This window comes from Lissotriton helveticus, chromosome 11, assembly GCF_964261635.1.
Source record: "Lissotriton helveticus chromosome 11, aLisHel1.1, whole genome shotgun sequence".
NCBI lineage: Eukaryota > Metazoa > Chordata > Amphibia > Caudata > Salamandridae > Lissotriton > Lissotriton helveticus.
Genome location: NC_136072.1, coordinates 1029800315 through 1029821723, shown reverse-complemented (window position 1 = coordinate 1029821723; position 21409 = coordinate 1029800315). Strand labels below are relative to the sequence as shown.

At 42.1% G+C, this 21409-nt stretch overlaps 1 protein-coding gene across 1 annotated transcript in view; it reads right to left on the bottom strand.

The window, feature by feature from the left end:
• TMEM116 (transmembrane protein 116) overlaps window positions 1–21409 on the bottom strand; it is a 215911-nt gene that overhangs the window by 30676 nt on the left and 163826 nt on the right. The window contains exons 6-7 of the mRNA XM_078667430.1: window positions 12136–12185; window positions 11410–11493 (exon numbers count right to left, since the gene is read on the bottom strand). Coding sequence (XP_078523556.1) covers window positions 11410–11493; window positions 12136–12185 — 134 coding nt within the window. The remainder of the gene's footprint in view (window positions 1–11409; window positions 11494–12135; window positions 12186–21409) is intronic.

Genomic DNA, 21409 nt, shown 5'->3' with positions numbered 1-21409 from the left:
AAACCTACCTCAGGTTACCCCGGGAACTGCTGATGGCCTGCTGGACGAGTGACTCTGCTTGGCACAGTTATGTTTACAGTAAGGGGGGCGTGCATCTGGTGCTGTCCTGTACTATTGAGGAGTAAGGGGGGGCCTTGCTGGTGCTGGCGGGAGGCCTGGTTTCCAGCCGGGGTGGGGGGTAGCGAGGGGGGGGGGCTGGGTCCACGGGGGGGGGGCTCACCTGGGGCGTGCCACAGCCAAGAGGAGGGGATGCCATGTACGAGGCACTATCGGCACGCAGGGATGGTGTGATCGTTGTCTGGTTCGGTTTGGTGCAGGGTCACCTCCTCTGCCTCACATTACCTGTGAGACTCTGGTAGCTCCCAGAGTATTCCCTTAGTGAAGATTGGGGTTTGGATGGGTAGCAACGGTTTGGCGCCTGTTCTGGGGGTGGGTGGGATGGGGGTTAGTTGGGGATGTTTTGAGTTTTAGGGATTTGTCAGTGTGCTCATTAGTCTGTACTGGGTTATGCTGTGTTGTGCGCTCTCCTATGGCGACCCGACTTGAGCTAAAATGTATTACCTGGAATGTGTGGGGGCTGAACTCCATGAGGAAGCGTTATAAAGTGCATGCATATTTAGTCCGTCGGGGGATCCAGGTGGCCTTCTTACAGGAAACGCACATTGATCAAGCTGAGAGACGGGCACTTCAGAGGAGATGGAGGGGACAGTTGTTTTATATTACTTACTCTACGTTTTCTAGGGGAACTTTAATTTGGTTGCGGTCAGGGGTTCCCTTCCAACCCATGGACACGGTGGAGGATTCAGAGGGGAGGTTTGTGGCGGTATTGGGTCGCCTAGATGGAAGAGATGTAACGCTCTGCAGTGTGTACGCCCCGAACTCGGAACAAATCGCATTCTTCTCAAAACTTTCTGGGAGTTTAGCGTCATTTTTAGCTGGCAAGGTGTTCATGGGGGGGGGTTTAACTCCGTTATGGATGTGGTGTTAGATCGTTCTCACCCCCTGCTGGCTCAATCAGTGGCACACAGAATGGCTAAGGCGCAACGGGAACGGCAGGAAGCGTGGGGCCTTTAGGATGCTTGGCGGGCACATCATCCCACTGACAGGGACTACTCGTGCTATTCAGTTCCGCATGACTTACATGTACGACTTGACAGTATCTTGTGTTCACCGGGGGCCCAAGAGCTCACGCACCATAGTGAGTATCTGGCACGAACACTCTCTGACCACAACCCCTGTCTGATAACAGTGACCTGGTCTCGACAACGACAAGCGATTCCGACATGGCGATTGCACCCAGTGGCTCTAGAGGACCCAGTATTCAGTGCGGAGGTCAAGGAGGGCATAGAACATTACTTTTTAGAAAATTCAGGGACTGCGACGAGTAGAGCCCATGAATGGGACGCCTTCAAGGCTGTGGTGAGAGGGGTATGCATCTTGTCTGCCACGGGGACGCATAAGACGCTGCTGCATGACATAGAGCGGGAGGAGGCTCACCTCCGACAAGCGGAGAAAGATAGCCACGTGAATGTGGGCAGGCAGGAGGAGGTGATGGCGGCGTGGGAGAAGGTGGCCGTTCAGGTTGAGTGGCTTCGCTGCTTTGATTATAAGCGATTCATTCGTGCCGTCTGGCCCTCAAGGAAAGGTACGTCTCACGCCAGTCCGTTTTCCTGACCACTTCTTAAACTGTCCGCTACTTATACAGCGCCCCTTACTTATCCTTCTCCCTTGTCTCCAGATTGATTCTCCTCGCCCCGCCGATCACGCTTGGATCGGATCACATCACCCCCGGACCACGCGACACTGGGAGTGCCCCATATAATTGCTCTACTCCGGCACTACGCTATGTAGGGTGAGTAGGCAACTTTTTGCCGGTGATATCTGTCTAGTTAGCACGCCACCATACCCTTTCTCCAACCCGGGTCTCACTTTTCATTTCCAGATCTATGGCCCACGGATCACCCACATAGATACCATCGACCTCTTAGCGATTACAACACGGGATGACCCACCAGGCACCCGCAACTCTCCATACTTAGTGGAGTAGCCCAACTAGATCGGCTCACCGTCCACGGCCGACCAGTCGCGATATACGGTGAGATCTACACCCTCCTCCGCGTCACCCACAACCTTGTTGTTTGTTCTTCCCACCCTCCCCTCCCCACCCCGGCCTTCCCTTTCTGAACCTTGCCCTTCTCTCCCTACAACACTGACACCAACCCTCTTAGTCCTGAAGATGATCCTAATTCTTATGGATCGAAACGCCGTCGCCTCATCAGCAAGATCCTAGGCGCCCCCCACAAAGTGGTTCTCGCAAAGAATGACAAACGGAAAATAACCCTTTTAAATCAATTAGAAACCACGCTGTGTTTTTTATTCACTGTATATATCCATGCACCAACACCTTGCGCCGCCCACGCTGATCACTCTGTCACTTGTGTCGCCGCAGTGTTATTCACCTCTTCACTCGTGCACCTTGTACAACTTTGGGTTGTTATTTTTGAATTGTAAATTGCAGTGCTGATATTAACTGTAATTGTACTTGCCCACTCCTTTGAAAAATGTTGAGTAAAATGATGCCTTGAGCACACTTTACAATCATATAGAGTCTCCTTGTTCCTCCTTGGATAATGTTGTATTCATATCCTCACTAACTGTCTACTAATTATACTAGTTGGGATACTGTCTTGTTTATATAGTTCACTACCCCAATCCCAACAAGGTTGATGGGTTACCACTCCTGTTTATTTATACAACATTGATTATAAGGAATACATGGTACGTGCTCATGCTGAGAGAGATAGGGTAGAATCGCTGTTGGCTTGGCTGGCCAACCCAGCTATTAGGGGTACCCCAATAGTGTCGTTAACCACACCGGAAGGGAGCTTGGTTTATTCACAGAAGGTGGTGAATGACCAATTTCTGGATTATTATACGTTGCTTTACCAGAGTAAGTTGAGGGAACTGCCAAGTGGTTTGGCTGATTTCCTAGAAGTAGCACATTTACCATGACTGGAGCCGGAGCAAGGTGCCAAATTGGGAGCAGGTGTTTCCCTAGGAGAGATCAGGGCAGCGGTTAAACACATGGCCAGGAGAAAGACGCCGGGGGCAGATGGCCTCCCGGTGGAGTTTTACGCAACATATATAGATCTTCTCGCACCGCAATTGCAATCGGTGTACAGTGAGACGTGGGAGTTGGGCAGGCTGCCCCTGTCCACCAGAGAAGCGATCATAGTGCCGCTTCTGAAGAAGGGCGGAATCCCCACATCTAGGTCGGCGTACCGGCCACTATCGATGCTCACGGTAGACTATAAGATCCTGAGCAGAATTTTAGCCACGAGACTAGTAGATCACATGCGCACTTTAGTACACCCGGACCAATCGGGCTTCATCCCAACCAGAAATACAGCGACATGTATACCGCGGCTGACACGGATCATGGGGGAAGGAGGCGAGGGATCGTCGGGAGCAGCGGTGCTGTCGGTGGATATCGAAAAGGCGTTTGACAGTGTGGAGTGGCCATATCTATTCCAGGTACTGAAGGAATTTGGCTTAGGAGATTTTTTTATATGCTGGACCCGGCTGTTGTACAATTCTGCCACAGCCAGAGTACGCACGGGACGCGCAATATCGGCAGCGTGCTTCGTGGAGAGAGGTACCCGTCAGGGCTGTTCATTATCACCACTGCTGTTCGCGCTGGCAATCGAACCACTGGCAGCGCATGCACGACAGGGGCGATTTTATGAAGGTGTCTTGTTACGCAGTGAGACTCATTACATATCCCTGTACGCGGATGACCTTTTGCTGTACCTGGCAAATGTAGAGGACTCTGTACGGGGTGCTCGAGTCCTGCTACAGGAGTTTGGCCGTTTGGCGCTTGGACGCCCTCGGGCAGCAGTCGCGCTCTACAAAACCCCTTCACTTCACTTCACTTCACTTCACTTGTCAGGATTAAAGGTGAACTGGAACAAGACCTGCCTGTTTCCCTTAACACCGGACACTCAGCAGCCTCTGACGCTGCAGGACCTGCGATGGGAACCTGAGTGCTTACCATACTTGGGTGTCCACGTATACCACACTCCCTCCGACCTTCTGGAGGGAAATGTGGGCGGTGCAATGAGGGGACTGAGAGGTAGTATTGGGTTTTGGCGTACCCTTCCTCTTTCTGTGGCTGGGAGGATAGCGCTACTCAAGATTCAATTATACAGGAGTTTGGCCGTTTGGCGCTTGGACGCCCTCGGGCAGCAGTCGCGCTCTACAAAACCCCTTCACTTCACTTCACTTGTCAGGATTAAAGGTGAACTGGAACAAGACCTGCCTGTTTCCCTTAACACCGGACACTCAGCAGCCTCTGACGCTGCAGGACCTGCGATGGGAACCTGAGTGCTTACCATACTTGGGTGTCCACGTATACCACACTCCCTCCGACCTTCTGGAGGGAAATGTGGGCGGTGCAATGAGGGGACTGAGAGGTAGTATTGGGTTTTGGCGTACCCTTCCTCTTTCGGTGGCTGGGAGGATAGCGCTACTCAAGATGGTGGCACTCCCACGGTTACTCTACTTCTTTCGTACGTTACCGATATGGATCCCTGTGTCGTTCTTTAAGACGCTCCGAGCACTGATGACGGGTTTTATCTGGGGTTCAGGTCGACGGCGGGTAGCGTTGAACACCTTGATCAGACCTAGAGAGGAAGGGGGGTTGGCGGTCTCAGACTTTGAGTGGTACTATTTAGCAGCACAGCTGCAATGGCTCACACAAGCCATAGCCCGAGAGTTTAAAGGCCCAGACGGACCACAGGGCAGAGTAATTCCCCGCCACGTGTTGTCATTCATAGTGCTTAATCAGAAAATTATGCTGGATCAACTGACTCTTGAGGAGCGCACCCTCCGACTGTGCTGGCTGCGAAGCCAGAAACGGGCAGGTTTTAATGACCCGTATGCCCCGGAAATCCCCCTGGGCATGTGCACCGCCCTCCCACATGGAGGAGATTGGTCGGCACTTGCCGGTTGGGAAAAGCACGGGCTCCACATGATTGGAGATCTGTACAAGGACGGAATCCTGTTATCCTTCCACGACTTGCAGAGTACCTTCGACTTACCGAGGGGAGACTTTTTATTGCACGCCGCCCTTGTGGCGGGAATTCAAAAACAGTGGAAGATGGGAGTGTCGGAGCCCCCGACTTCGTTGGGCTGTCAATACGTTACCATGGCTGCGGGCACATTCAAAGCCATCACCTGCCTATATAGGCGATTGTCCACAGAAGGACTCCCGCCTTTGGATAAGCTAAAGGGCAAATGGGAGGAGGACCTTGGCAGGTCCATACCCGAGACGACATGGTCGCAGCTGCTGAGGAGGGCATGGAAGGGCACGCGCAACACCAGGTTTCAACTGATCCAATTTTTTACTTTACATAGGGCCTATTTAACGCCGGTTAAAATTCAACAGTACTTTGGGGGCACTCAATCGCAGTGCCCTAGGTGCAATACGGAAGGTGCTGACTTTGGCCACATGTTTTGGGCCTGTGCGGGACTGGGATCCTATTGGTCCGAAGTGGTAGCGTGTTTGAACGGTATGCAGACAAAATATCGATATTTAAATATCGATATACAATTATATCGAAGTTTAAATATCGAAAGGGACATAATATAGAAGGTAAGTAATATCAATAGATTTAATATCGATATTAGTAATATCGAAGTTTGAAATATCGATGTCAGTAATATCGATGTTAATAATTTCGATGTTACTAATATCGATTTTTAAATTATTATTGTGTATATTATTATGTATTTATTATGTTTTTAATTTATTTTTATGTAATTTAATTAAATTTTGTATTTTAGTACTGTAGCGGGTTGTGGGTTTATAGGGGAATAGGGTGGGAAGTAATTTAATTATGTTAAATTAATTATTAATTAGTAGGAATTATAAATTAATTTTAAATAATTGGTAATTATTTTTAATTAATTGGTAATTCATTTTATTTAATTGATTAATTGATAAATATGTTCTGTAGCGGGTTGTGGGTTTATAGGGGAATAGGGTGGGAAGTAATTTAATTATGTTAAATTGATTATTAATTAGTAAGAATCATAAATTAAATTTAATTAATTGATAATTATTTTTAATTAATTGGTAATTAATTTTAAATAATTGAATAATTGATAATTATGTTCTGTAGCGGGTTGTGGGTTTATAGGGCAATAGGGTGGAAAGTAATTTAAATGTAATTAAGTAATAATGTTCTTTAAGAATTGATTTTTTAATTATATAATTGTTAATTAATCATTAATTGGTATTTAAATATTATTATATGGTATTTTTGTATTAATTTTTTTGGTTAAAAATATTTTGCTAATCATGTTTTTAATAAATATGTATTGGTATTTGTAAATGGTTTATATTTATTTAATAGTTAATATTTTTATTATTTAAAAAAATACATTTATTTATAAGTTTGTTATTTTTACCCCTACGCTATCGAACACTTTCCCTACTGTTGCACTCTCTGGAGTTGAAATAGTAATTGTTACCCCTACGCTATCCAACACTTTCCCTACTGTTGCACTCTCTGGAGTGGGAATAGTAATTGTTACCCTTACGCTATCCAACACTTTCCCTACTGCTGCACTCTCCAGAGTAGGAATAGTAATTTTTACCTCTACGTTATCCAATACTTTCCCTACTGTTGCACTCTCTGGAGTGGGAATAGTAATTTTTACCCCTACGCCAGTGGTTCCCAAACTTTTTTAACCCGTGGCTCCCTTGACCTAATAGGCAGTTGGCCGTGGCTCCCTACCATTTTTTCACCGGCGGGTGGGGGAGAATGTAAGCAAGACCTCGGGAATACTTCCTGTTGGCTTCCTTAAATTAATTGGGATACAATCAAGGTATTAGGGATAAAAATGATAGCAGCTGCTAGCTAGCTTTAAACTACCAGCAGACCATTATTCATTCTCCATGTCAAAGACTGGCAAATATTGGCAGAGCCCACTGGTATAATCATTTTCAAAATTTCACACATGAAATGCGAGTCTGGCTGCTAGTTGTAACAAATAAATGCAATAGCCGAGGGGCTTCAGTGGATGCTACAGATGTGGGGCTAGGACCTCGTTGTGCTTGCTCTCCTGCCCCTTGCTCTCCTGCCCCCTCGTTGTGCTTGCTCTCCTGCCCCCTCGCTGTGCCTGCTCTCCTGCCCACTCGCTGTGCTTGCTCTCTTGCCCACTCGCTGTGCTTGCTCTCCTGCCCCCTCACTGTGCTTGCTCTCCTGCCACCTCGCTGTGCCTGCTCTCCTGCCCCCTCGCTGTGCTTGCTCTCCTGCCCCCTCGCTGTGCCTGCTCTCCTGCCCCCTCGCTGTGCTTGCTCTCCTTGCTCTCCTGCCCCTTGCTCTCCTGCCCCCTCTCTGTGCTTGCTCTCCTGCCCACTCGCTGTGCCTGCTCTCCTGCCCACTCGCTGTGCCTGCTCTCCTGCCCCCTCGCTGTGCTTGCTCTCCTGCCCCCTCGCTGTGCCTGCTCTCCTGCCCCCTTGCTGTGCCTGCTTTCCTGCCCCCTCGCTGTGCCTGCTCTCCTGCCCCCTCGCTGTGCCTGCTCTCCTGCCCCCTCGCTGTGCCTGCTCTCTTGCCCCCTCGCTGGGCCTGCTCTCCTGCCCCCTCGCTGTGCCTGCTCTCCTGCCCCCTCGCTGTGCCTGCTCTCCTGCCCGCCCCCTCGCTGTGCCTGCTCTCTTGCCCCCTCGCTGGGCCTGCTCTCCTGCCCCCTCGCTGTGCCTGCTCTCCTGCCCCCTCGCTGTGCCTGCTCTCCTGCCCCCTCGCCGTGCCTGCTCTCCTGCCCCCTCGCTGTGCCTGCTCTCTTGCCCCCTCGCTGGGCCTGCTCTCCTGCCCCCTCGCTGGGCCTGCTCTCTTGCCCCCTCGCTGTGCCTGCTCTCCTGCCCCCTCGCTGGGCCTGCTCTCTTGCCCCCTCGCTGTGCCTGCTCTCCTGCCCCCTCGCTGTGCCTGCTCTCCTGCCCCCTCGCTGTGCCTGCTCTCCTGCCCCCTCGCTGTGCCTGCTCTCTTGCCCCCTCGCTGGGCCTGCTCTCCTGCCCCCTCGCTGTGCTTGTTTCTTTTACTCATTAAGGATTGTAGTTTTTCCTTTTCAGCCGAGTTCCATTCCTCTGCTTCTTCTTTATGGTAGACCCGTCAAACCTCAGGTGATAAGTTGACAGATATTGTCCGATTGCCTTGTGGCTTGAAATAATCTTTGCTGATCTCTTTCGGTGTGGTGGTAGCCTTAGGTCAACATCCGCGTTCACCAGGTTCAAAGTAAATGGTGCCAGTGTACTTAATATATTTCTTCTGAAATTCAGGATGGTTTGCCTTGTATTTCACCGACGTTTATGGGCTAAGCATGAAGTAGTTGTGTCGACTTCAATAATAGCACCGAGGCGATTCATACATTTTTTGACCCCTGATTGATTCCTGTCTCCCCATGTAGGAAAAGAAAGAAAATGGGGCTTGGCTTGTTAGAAATGAAGCCTGTGCGCAGCGTTTGTGTGTTTATTCATGCATGTGTGAGTGTGATCGTGTCTTTGTTTGTTTTAATCGCGCATACTTACTCTGCACTCTGCACCTCTGACATCCTGCACAGGGGGCCTAACACGGCCAGATGCTATCTTTCCCGCATAGTGCGGCGGCGCACCTGGCTACTGATAACGGCGCACCGGGGCGCCACGGCGCACAGTTTGGGAACCACAGCCCTACGCTATCCAACACTTTCCCTACTGTTGCACTCTCTGGAGTTGGAATAGTAATTTTTACCCCTACGCTATCCAACACTTTCCCTACTGTTGCACTCTCTGGAGTGGGAACAGTAATTTTTACCACTACGCTATCCAACACTTTCCCTACTGTTGCACTCTCTGGAGTGGGAATAGAATTTTTTACCCCTACGCTATCCAACACTTTCCCTACTGTTGCACTCTCTGGAGTGGGAATAGTAATTTTTACCCCTACGCTATCCAACACTTTCCCTACTGTTGCACTCTCTGGAGTGGGAATAGAATTTTTTACCCCTACGCTATCCAACACTTTCCCTACTGTTGCACTCTCTGGAGTGGGAATAGTAATTTTTACCCCTACGCTATCCAACACTTTCCCTACTGTTGCACTCTCTGGAGTGGGAATAGTAATTTTTATCCGTACGCTATCCAAAATGTATTTTTTTTTATTAGTTTTACATTGTTATTAATTGTTTTTTATATTGTTATTTTATGTGTATAAATTTATTTGTAATTTCTTATATTTTCATTTATTTATAAGTTATTAAAATAATTATTTTAGTTATTATTAATGAAGTATATACTATGTATTATATCTTTATTATTAGTCGTTTTTATTACATTATTTATTAATTTTAAATATTATAATATATTTTTAACTATGTGCATTACATTTATAAGTATTATTTTGTTAATATTACATTGTTTTTTTATTAAAATAAAAAGATATTTTCTAAAAAACGATATTTTTGACATCAATATTTTTTTTCTCGATATTTTTGTACTATTTTGGTAGGTAGATATTTTTGTAGTCGATATTTTGTCATAGATTCGTTTGAACCGAGCAACGGAGCGTACACTGAAGGTAGAGATGGGAACTTGCCTTTTGCTTTGGTTCCCGCACACCCCTAACACTAGAATTACTAGCAAGTTTTACGATTTGGGGTTGATAATGGCGAAAAGGGAACTTACCATGCATTGGAAAGCGAGAGCGGGACCTAACTTTCAAAGGTGGCGGCCGAGTTTCTTGAACTGGGCGGGCTGTGAGGGAACGCTTCATCTGCAACTAGCCAGACCTACCGCTAATGATAAGGCGCTAGAGGCGGCAAGAGCGTGGGGGGCATTGGTAGCGGGGCTACAGTCACCTGTGGAGGAGGATGGGGAAGACGACGGAGATGCAGAAATGGCTCAGGACACGGAGGCCAGTGCAGAGAACATTGAGGAGTCTAATGGGGAAGGGGACACCTCAACACATAACGTGAGGAGTCAGCACGCACTCTAGGTTAAGAAGTTTTGCGGACTCAGGGCAGGTTCCAGAGCACACATGAATCAATAGGAGGTATTTACTGTCTACTGAGACTGAGGGTGATGTTACTATTTGTTCACACATGTTAGATAACTTGAATCCTTGATTGCATGCCTAGACGAGGGGGGGTAGGCGAGGGCACACTGACAAGGGGGGGGAGCAGAGAGGGAGGCGGGTAGGGTAGATAGGAGAAGAATGTTGTAAGTTGAATCACCTTATTTTACGGGGGGGGGGGGTTTGGACCATCTGCGCAATGGTCTATTATATGGGGGGGGAGCAGAGAGGGAGGCGGGTAGGGTAGATAGGAGAAGAATGTTGTAAGTTGAATCACCTTATTTTACGGGGGGGGGGGTTTGGACCATCTGCGCAATGGTCTATTATATGTTAATGGAGTGATGGTATGTTGGATGGAGAAATCAATAAAAATTATTTTAGAAAAAAAACTGTAGCTTGCGAAAAGTCGTATATGTTGTCTGAGAGCACAAATGGTGGGTTCTGAATACCTACTGAGTCAGCCAAACAGTTAAGGGACGCACCATAGGTGTCCTCTGTGGTTGGGATCTTGGGTGATTTAGTGACATACATCTGGTTCAGTGCTTTAGGTTGACTAATCAGAGCGGTGCTACTCTAAGAAGACAAATGCATCATTTTCCTTGAAGCATGAGACTGTCCCTGACATTCAGTGAAGATAGCACAAAGTGGTCAAGCCAAGAAGCTGGTGACCTGAAGACAGTTGTCCAGTCTTGTACTTGCGCCTTGTGGCACATTTTGAGACTATGTCACTTACACTCAATCAGGTGTAGTGACCCCAAAATCTGAAAGAGGGGAGATATCCAATAACCCTACAGGGAGGCTGCTGGACATTTTGCACGTCAGTAAACTGAAATAGGTAAGTAAACTGAAACAGTAGCAAAGACAAGTCCTGTGCACATTTTCCTGACCAGGTAGGATCCAGGTAACACAAGTCAGTGTTACGTTCAATGATGGTAAGTACTGCCAGAGGCAGAGTAATATAATAGAATGAATGAGTCATGAGTTGTAAAGGAAATTGCAAAGGCAGTTAGTGAAGAATATTAGTAAGAGTCACAGATACTTCTTTAGTGCATTTCATAGAGTTCATAACATTCCCCAAATTGTGTATGGGCTTCTGACATTTCGTACCAAGAGTAAGTTATGAGGATCTGCAGGTGAGCCAAGTGTAGAAGATGGCCCAGATACTGGGTGTGACCTAGGCACAATGCTAATATGTGTTCATGGAATAGTTCTTACTTTTGTCAGAAATAAATTTGCTTACACTTAGAAATATATTTTGTAAATGTGACCGAGTGTTGAAGTTCATGTGATGGCAGAATACCTGTGCACTTGACTGTAGTTCTGGTAGCATTCGTTGTGATTTCCAAAGGAAAAAACAGGAATCATTAAAATCAATGGAAGAAAACTGCAAAGAAATAAAGAAATTTATATTGATGACACTTCTATAGATAAGATATTTTAATATATTTTACATGTAAAATAACGCCATGGTACCTGCATGTTTTTATTGACCTAATTTTTATTTTGTGTAAAGTATTTTCTTCAATGTGATTATATAGAATGCACTGGTATTTTGACCAATTGCTCATTCCCTTCAGCTAAACTGTGTTGCACCATCAAATAAAATACTCTATGGGTTATGGCATCCATAGAGTTAAACCAATAAATCCCCCAGTATGTTCACATGTAACCTATCAAAATGGAGCTATGTGGTTTCCACTGTATCAGTATCAAACATCCCACTGGGGGAAATGCCTCTCTTGCAATGATCACAACTGGAGTGGTTATCCCAATGAAACTCAACAAAAAGGATGTACAAGACAGCAAGAGCAGTAGAAAACATACACTTTCGCCATACTGTAGGGTAATTCTAAGCACCTATATCCACAAAGGCTGGATACATGCAGCATTTCTGGAGTTCCACTCCCTAAATGATTCTGATTTAAATTACTTGAATGTAGATTAATCATCCTGCGTGGACCAATTTAGCCTACCCCTTGCCACAATGACGAGATGAAGCATATTACTGATTAAAACAAACCCTTACCTTGATAAGATTATTGCCATTCGCCTAAGAAGACTAGATCGTGCTGATACCTGCATAAATGTAAGTTTTGGTAGTATCAACATTTGCTCTTAAATACAACATGATATTATGAGATTAACTATTAATGTGGCAAATCTGCAAATCAATGTACACATTAAAAACATACTGTACCCACTTGAGATTCAAACGTTTTTTTTTGTTCAATCCCATTCAAATACAATACTGTATCAGGTCAGCAACATGACCATTACTCACAAAACGTACAAAGGGAGAGAATCTTTGATAATCTTGACCCCAAGATTTTTCAAGGGGGATTTTTACAGTAAAGTACTGAAACACCTTCACAGGATAACTAGTTACCAACGGGATGAATTGTTAATTAATGTTTGCCAATGAACCGGTAGACCTAGACTGGATAAGGAATGATTCTTAGAAAATGTGTGTAAAATATTACATGAAATTAATAAAAGGAAACAGTCAATTTTGTTTACTAGCAGCTACTTGAAAAGTGAATGTGAATTAAATAAATCCCATCCACTCAACGCATTAAAAACAAAGTTATGTTTGCAATAAAAGGGGGGGCGTGGCTTGGACGCCGCGAGAAAATGGGGGATCCAGCGTGAGCTCACTTTTGAGACTCTTTTCTACCGCTTTCTACACCTGAGTGGTAGGCAACTTGGTTGGAGCATGCGGTGAGTCTCTGAACCGCATTGGGACCGTTTTCGTGCCTGAAGTTCCTCATTTCAGAATGTGGTCTTTTTTCTCGCATCTGAGACGCAGGCGGCGGACATTTTAGGTCGCAACGCTCGCGTCTCCTCATCAACCCGTTTTTTTTTCTTTTTCTTTTCTCTGCTCTTAATTTATTATAAGGATGTTTTAAAGTGGCAACCTGCTATATAGACCATTGTTGGCAAAAGGATTTTGGATGGCAGTGGTGCATAGTCCTGCATGCAACTTCAACAAGTGCCTCCATATGTTCATTAAAACGCTATTTTAACTACTGACAGGCTTTTTCTATTTGACGGAGTGTTCTACTTGGTTTGCTGAGCAGGTGCAGCGATTTAGGTATGCCCTGTTTCTGATTTTTACTCCTTCTAAACCTGTCTCAGATTTATGGCAATACATCTTTTATTAGTGATGTGGGCGGCTGCCATTTTAGGTCGCTGAGCTGATGTCTCCGTGCTCTTTTATTGCTTTGCCATTAATATTACATTCATTATTGAGGCAATACGTATTTCTCTGCAATAGTCAAAGTCTTAAACTTGTGTTTTCAAGTGCCAAGTGATCCTTCAAGATTGCCAATTTGACCCACTTTTGCAAGTCCTCTCTTACGCTAAAGCTGAAGGAAGAAACCCATACCATCGCTGTTTTTCATTTCTGAGGAACTGTAATTGTGCATTTCGTGCTCCTATCTACTTATATCCGCACTTCAAGCTCCACTCTCATTGGATTTTGTATTGACTTATCTCCTCAGTTGTCTTTTTTGGTAACTCCTTCACGTTATAATGGCTAATGATTCCCACACTGCTAGAGCATCTGTAACAGGCACTAAACCAAAGAGACATAAAAATGACCCACCATCTCCTATCCATTCCTCTCAGAACCCTGTGCTGGATTCCATCCTAGATGAAGTTCGGGGTCTGCAACCATTTATGTCTGCAACAAATGAAAAGCTAAAACAAATTGAGGAGCGCTGGATTGTTATGGAGGGCAACGTATTAAATCTAGAACAACGTGTTAGTGACCTACAGGATTTATCTACAAAAATTCCAATACTAGAGCAAGATTCATAAACTGAAACTCCCCACAGAGGAACTTTAAAATCGAAATCGCAGAAACAACTTACGCCTTTATGCCTTCCGGAAAATGTTGAAGGGTCAAATATGGTTTTGTTTCTTCTGAAATTCCTTCCAGAGCTTTGGGGTCTTCCGTTCTCAACCTCTCCACTCAACATACAAAGAGCACATCGCTTGGGGCGCCTCAACACCAATGCTACGAAACCTCTTGGCATTATTATGCTTTTTCTGGAGCTTACTGAACTAGTGAGTATCTCGAAGGCAGCTAAACTCAAACGCCGTTTTATTTGGTCTGGTCATAATATTTTTATCTCACAGGACCTCTCCACTGCAACTAATGCACGTTGTAAGGAATTCTTAGCCTTGCGTCCTCAGATGAGACATCTTAATATTCAATATGGAATACTCCATCCTTGTCTTTGCAAGATTATCCATAATGGATGTTCACACTCTTATGATGATCCGGAAAAACTCAAACTTTTCCTTCAGAACCTTTCTCCCAGTGGAATGGATACTAACACTTGATTTCTTCTTTCTTTTTCTAGTTTTTCAGGATTGCCTCTCTCAACTCATTTGTTTTGGTTTCCTTACTTTTTTCTGATATGAATTGCTTCCTTCTCTCTTTGTTTCTCATTAGTATGAGGTTCTCTATCTACTATCTTCTAATTCTTATTTCTGAGGTCCGCTTTCTCCTGCGTCACCATGTTCCCTTTCCATTGTTTTCCTTTTTTCTTACAGATCTGGTTGTTTAGCCTTGATCTGTTTGTTTGTATCTTTCCTTTCTTTCTTTTCTGTTTTCAATTCTTTTCCTCGTCTTTTTTTCTTCCCTTTCTTCTTCCTTCAATCTTCTTATCTTTTCCTGCCTTCTTGTTGATTACTCTTGAGCTGTTCACTTTACTCAATGTGATGTCTGTATATAATGGTACTGTGTGTTTTTTTGCGATGTTCACTATATATGCTTCTCATATTGTTGTTTTATTTTTTGTAGCTGTGCTCCTGCTGTGTATCATATCCACTTGTGTCGTACTCTCCTAACCCTCCACTATGTGTAAGTTTGTCACGTGGAACGTTCGTGGTCTTGGGCACCCCGTCAAAAGACAAAAGGTATTATCTCATTTATCTAAGCTTGATTCTCAGGTTTCTTTTCTCCAAGAAACTCATTGTTCTGATACAGAATCACTTAAGTTCAAAAGGCAGTGGGTGGGGCAAATTGTTTACTCTCCTGCATCTAGCAAAAAAGGTGGTGTTGCCATAATATTTCATAAGTCATTATCTGTGCAAATCTTATCTACGCAAAGTGATGATGATGGACGATGGGTAATCGCAAAGGTTGTTATAAACAACAAGACTCTAGTCTTGTTAAATATCTATGGCCCTGTTAAACCAGATCCGCAGTTTTGGAATAACATTAAAATTTTCATTTCTTCCATCGACTATCCCAATATTGTTGTTGCTGGTGACTTCAACCAATGGATAGACCCTTTTTCCGATAGATTATCTAAGTGTAAGTTTACCCCTGACAAATCTCATAAAACATTTCAATCGGCCATTACCTCTCATCCACTTTATGATGTTTGGAAGACATGTAATCCTGACGTACTTGAATATACTTTTTTTTCTAATGTGCACCAAACTCGTTCTAGGATTGATTATGTTCTTGTTAGTAAACCTCTCCTTCCTTCTATTCAATCCTCAGAAATTGGATCCAATTTTATTTCTGATCATGCTCCTGTCCATGCTGTACTTGATCTCTCAATCACTTCCCCCCCATTTCAATCGCTGGAAACTAAATGTTTTTTTATTATCGGACACTGCTTTTATTAAAGAAGCCACTATTTATTAATGAATTTTTTCACTTTAATAATCCATTGGACACCTCTGTTTCTAATAATTGGGATGCCTTCAAAGCCTCTTTTCATGCCTTTACTATTTCATATGTCTCGAATAAAAAGAAGGCCATGCGGAAAAAATATACTGATCAGCTACAACATCTCAAATCACTAGAACATACTCACGTCACTTCCAAGTCTCCTTCTACTCTTCATGAATTAATTAAGGCCAAATCTGAACTCAATAAATTAGCAACGCTTGAAGCTTGTAATGTTCTTCTCAAAATTAAATATAAATATCATGGTGGTCAAAATAAAGCAGGTAAAATGCTTGCCAATTATTTGAAAATTAAATCTGAACGTAAAAATATTGGTCCCATCTTTAATGAATCTATTAAACAAATGGTGTCATCAGATGAAGATATTGCAGAGGTTTTTCATGAGTATTATAACTCTCTTAATTCTGATGACACATTTCCCTCTACTCAAAATTTAAATAACTTTTTTTCTGGCCTCCCTTCCCGCGTCTCTTCCTGATGAATTTAATGCATTGGAGAAAGAGGTCACTTCACAGGAGATAATTAATGCTATTAAATCTTTTAAAAAATGCAAAGCCCCTGGTCCTCATGGTCTACCCATTGAATTTTATGCTACTTTTGCTTCCATTTTTGTCCCTCATCTTTTAGTACTTTTTAATTCTTTTGTTAAGGATGCCAAAGCCTCTGTTTTTTTTATGGATGCCTTAATTATCATCATCCCTAAACCAGACAAAGATCATTCTCACTGCAAAAATTTCCTTCCTATATCTTTAATCAACTATGATTGTAAAATATTTGGCAAGATTCTTGCAACACAACTTGAATCACTTATTACTTTATTGGTCAAAACTGACCAGGTTTGATTTGTGAAGGGTAGATGAGCATCAGATAATGCACGAATGTTCGCAAATATTATTTCTCATGCTAAAAAATACAAATCTCCCCTTGCAGCTTTGTCACTGGATGCCGAAAAGGCATTTGATCGCATTAATTGGCAATTTATGTTTCAAACACTTCAATGGTTTGGTTTTGGCCCCACTTTCATTTCGTATGTTAAATTAATATATTCCGGTCCTTGAGCTAGTATTTTTGTTAATAATCATTTTTTGAATTTTTTTTCGTTATCTAGAGGTACAAGACAGGGATGCCCGCTCTCACCTTTACTTTTTTTTTTATGCCTTGAGCCATTCCTGGAGCGTCTCCGTATTAACTCACTTATCTCTGGTTTTATTCATAACTCCATTGAAACCAAAATATCTGCTTATGCAGATGATATTTTAATTTACATGTCGAACCCTACTGAATCTCTCCCGCCTTTTATGGAAGAAGTCCATTTATACTCCAGCATATCCGCTTATAAATTAAACCTCTCAAAGACAGAAGTTTTACCCTTAAACTCCATATGTTATCAGTTTATGTTTGATGATACTACTTTTACTTGGTGTCCTTCAAAAATTAAATATCTTGGTATTTGGTTTTCTACCTCATTGCCTGCTACACTTAAATTTACGTTTAACACGTTACTCACTAAAATTCAATCACTTCTTCACACTTGGTCCCCTTTATATCTTTCCTGGTGGGGTAGGTTAGATACCATTAAAATGATGATTGTTCCCCATGTTCTCTATACATTATCTATGTTACCTTTTCGAATTCCCATCTCCTTTTTCACCCAAAGTAACTCCACCTGTATACAATTTTTGTGGAACAAGAAACATCCGCGTATTGCTCTTAATAGGCTTATTTGTCCTAAATCTGAAGGGAGTGTTAGTTTTCCAAATTTTAGAGCTTATCATTCAGCTTTCCTGATCAAGCAAGCCTTTGCTTTATCCTATGATTTTGCTGCCACCCCTATTCCTAGATGGATTGTTTTTGAATGCTCCTTACTTAAGGGCTTTTCTTTTCAAAATGTACTTTTTATGTCTAATTGCACTTTCCTATCAAATAATCCTATTTTAATATACTAGCAGAGTTTATAATATAATACATTTTCTAATGGTGTTACTCCCTTTCAAAGTTTTTATCCTCCACAATTTGGTATAACAAATATTTTAAATATGAAGGTAAATCATTCTACTACAAATTCTGGAAAGAGAAGGGAATTGTTTTTGTCTACCAATTGCTTTTTCAAAATTCTGTCATTCCTTTTTCTATTTTACAAGTACAATACCATTTACCTGACCCTTGTATTCAAGACTATATTATCATTTCCAGCACCTTACAATCACACTTAAATACCTTTGACCTTCCAGCTATTGCACCCTCTCTTACTCCATCCTCCATCCTCTAACCTATATCTTTTATTTCCAACACACAGACCCAAAGCTGCTCTTGTATATAAGTTACTGTTATTAAATGATACTGAGAGACCTAAATCCCCTACTGAAATTGCAAGGGAAACTGACTTATCCGTTTCTTTTCCCATTACAACTTGGGATAAATTGTGGTCTAAGTTATTTAAAGTTTCTGCTGCTGCTCGTATTACCCAGTCTTTATATTTTATTTATAATAGAGTTATTATTACTCCTGTTACTATTTCACATTTTCTCCCTCTTCATCTCCTCTATGCTGGTCTTGTTCTAATGATACTGGCCCATTGAAGCATCAACTTTATGATTGCTCTAATGTATTTATGTTTTGAAAATCTGTTTGGTCTATATGCATGAAAAATTTTAAGTGTGATCTTACATTATCATTACAAAATGTATTTCTAGGTTCTTCTTCACCTGATGTTGATGATTCATCTTCTGTTAACATGTTATTTGATCTTTTTATTGCATTAGCTTTCAAAGTTATCTTATCATCCTGGAAAGATAATTCTAAATTATCCTCATTAACATGGTGGAATTTTATTTGCGATGAACATAGAATAGCGACTGTGTCCTCCATTTCTATCTCACAAAAATTAAATCTGACCTTCTTTGGTTTCCCTTTTTAACATATTTTTCTACTCATACTCCTGTACACTAATTCCTACTTCTTCCTTTCCTTTATTTTATTTTATTTTACTTTTATTTATTTTTTTCTGAAAATTGTTGGACTTTTCATACCCTTCTGTTTCTTCTTCTTTCCTTTCCATCTTTCCTTTCTCTTTCTTTTTCTTTCCTTCCTCTTACTTCTCTACTGTTATGCTTATAGTACACCATTATAATATTTCTTTTACCCATATTTATAATATGCTGTGTACATTATGACTTTTTCATTTATTGTCTTTATTTTCTCTTGTATTTCTTGTCCTCGAAAATCCAATAAAAACTTCTTAAACAAATGTTTGCAATAAAAAGGTTCCAACAATTCCTTATTGCATTATGTTAATTATTATATTAAAAACATATTGGAGCATACCTACATTTTCATTCTATGGGTAGGCTAGAATGTCTCCCTACAAATATTGTCATTCTCATTTATAAACATTTTAACATAAAGTTATCTCCGCAAAATCTATTTGATTAGCATCTTTCTGTATCAGTTCATCAAGTTATCCCCTCGATCACTCTTTCTAATATTTTCAGTAACTCAATGAAAGAAAAAGGTACCACAATAACATTATGATTATTTATTTTAAAAGTGACCTTATTTTTCCAAGAGGGAGATTTCCACAATTTTCCAGTTTTGTGTGGTTATTTGTTGTAAAAATCTGGTTTTAGGATTATTTTTTCAAAACGTAATATCGCCACAACATATATGATGCCTGTTTATTTACATTATTGCGTTTCTGAAAGATCTTTGTGCTAAGTCTATTGTTGAGTTGGACAGCTTAACCACTAGAACTTACCTTATTTCACAAAAACTGATCAACTAATAATAACAATTAATAATAAAATATTGTTCATGTTATTTTTTAAGAGTAACAAATATGTTCCAGAATCATAAAGTGGCCTTTATACAAGTATTCCTACTTTTGAAGCTAATTTGTTAGTATTCTCAAAGAATTCCAACAGAATACTCTTGAAAATCTGTGGCAGCCGCAAATGTTCAAGAGTCATGAAATGCATAAGCATTTCCACATTTGAAAATGTAGTCAGCCCACATTTCTGCACGTGTAAATGTATCGCTTAACTGCATTTGCATTATTAATTTTGGCACCTGCGCAGATCCGCAGAGAAAGCAGAGATCAGCATTCGTAATCTCACTTCATTTAATTGGTTTAAACAGTGAACACAAATTCCATTATTAGTGTACATGGGCGGGAATTTTCATTATGTATACTGAGTGGAGTGAATTTGGGAAATTTAGTACTTCATGAATATGGAAATATACTATATGTAAATCAATGGAACAGCCAATGACTGCTCCTTTGCCACAGAGCTACCAAGTATGTTTCCTGGATGCATACAAGAAAAAATGGAACATCTACTAGAAAACGAGTGAGTTGGAAAAGTGTTGCAATGTTTGAGCAATGCAGAATGAACAACAATGTTGGGGTGTTTTTCAATATTATTAAAATCCATACACACAATGCACTGCAAGCGTCCCTGGCTAAATCAGACACTCCTATTCTCTATTCAATAAAAATCATCCTAAACAGTACACTGGAAGAAAGATTTTCTTTACCCAAATATAATGCTTGGGATTCTGCAATCCCTATATAAAAGCCTGTCTCTAATTACTTTATAATCTGCAACTTGTGAGGCACAGAGTTGCAGAGTATGAAGAAATTACATCAGAACTCAACTGTAATAACTTATTACAGCTGAGTTCTGACATCACAATGCCTGCTGCCCAAGCCATCACCTGTGGGGAAAGGCCACTCAGGTCATGGAGGACACATGAAATACTTTTGTGTCTTCTGCTCTGTTTTTCTAGTTATATATCGACAACCAGAAAGGATATATTCTTTGCAACAACTTTATTTTTTACACTCCTAGGTAATTATAGAAAAATTAGAATCTTTCTGCATGTTTCTACACATACTGTGCTATCTCGCCAAAAAATGGCTTGTATTAAACTGATTCTAATATCTGTTTGCAACAGATATCTAACAGCCTTTATATGTGTTTAATGCAGCTCTACAGCAGGGTTCTCCAAACCGGTCCTGGAGGGCCGGATCCATGCTAGATTTTGTGCACATTCCCATTTAGATTAGAGAGTCTTTTTATATTCTTCATGCTTGAAAACATTCTCTACATTTCATTTAAAAGATCTATGTACCAAGGATTTAGGTGATTTGTGGGAAAGGTGATGGTGTGACCGTGTATTATATGGTATAAAATAGCCCCTGCCGTAAATGATAAGGATATTGCAAGTCACCTTGGAGTTTCATACCCTTATAAAGGAACTCGGCCTTCAGCCTCGTACCTCTATGTGTCATGGGTTCTACTTGGTGACTTGTAATATCCTTATAATGTACGGAAGGGGATACCCTATCCCGTACTTAAATGACCTTAGACCACATTGATTCCATAAAGGAGAATTGCAGTATCTTAAAAGATGCCCAGACTTTGAAAGCCCCATGAGCTGGTAGAAATGCTCTAGGAAACTGATGGTAGCCTAACATATTTCTCCCTGCACTAAGCACCAGCTTGAATCATACAGTGCTAATTTGTTAAAGCTTCATCCAGTTCTTGTTTTCTTACAAAAAATGAAAAGTGCTGCACTCATTTGGATATTC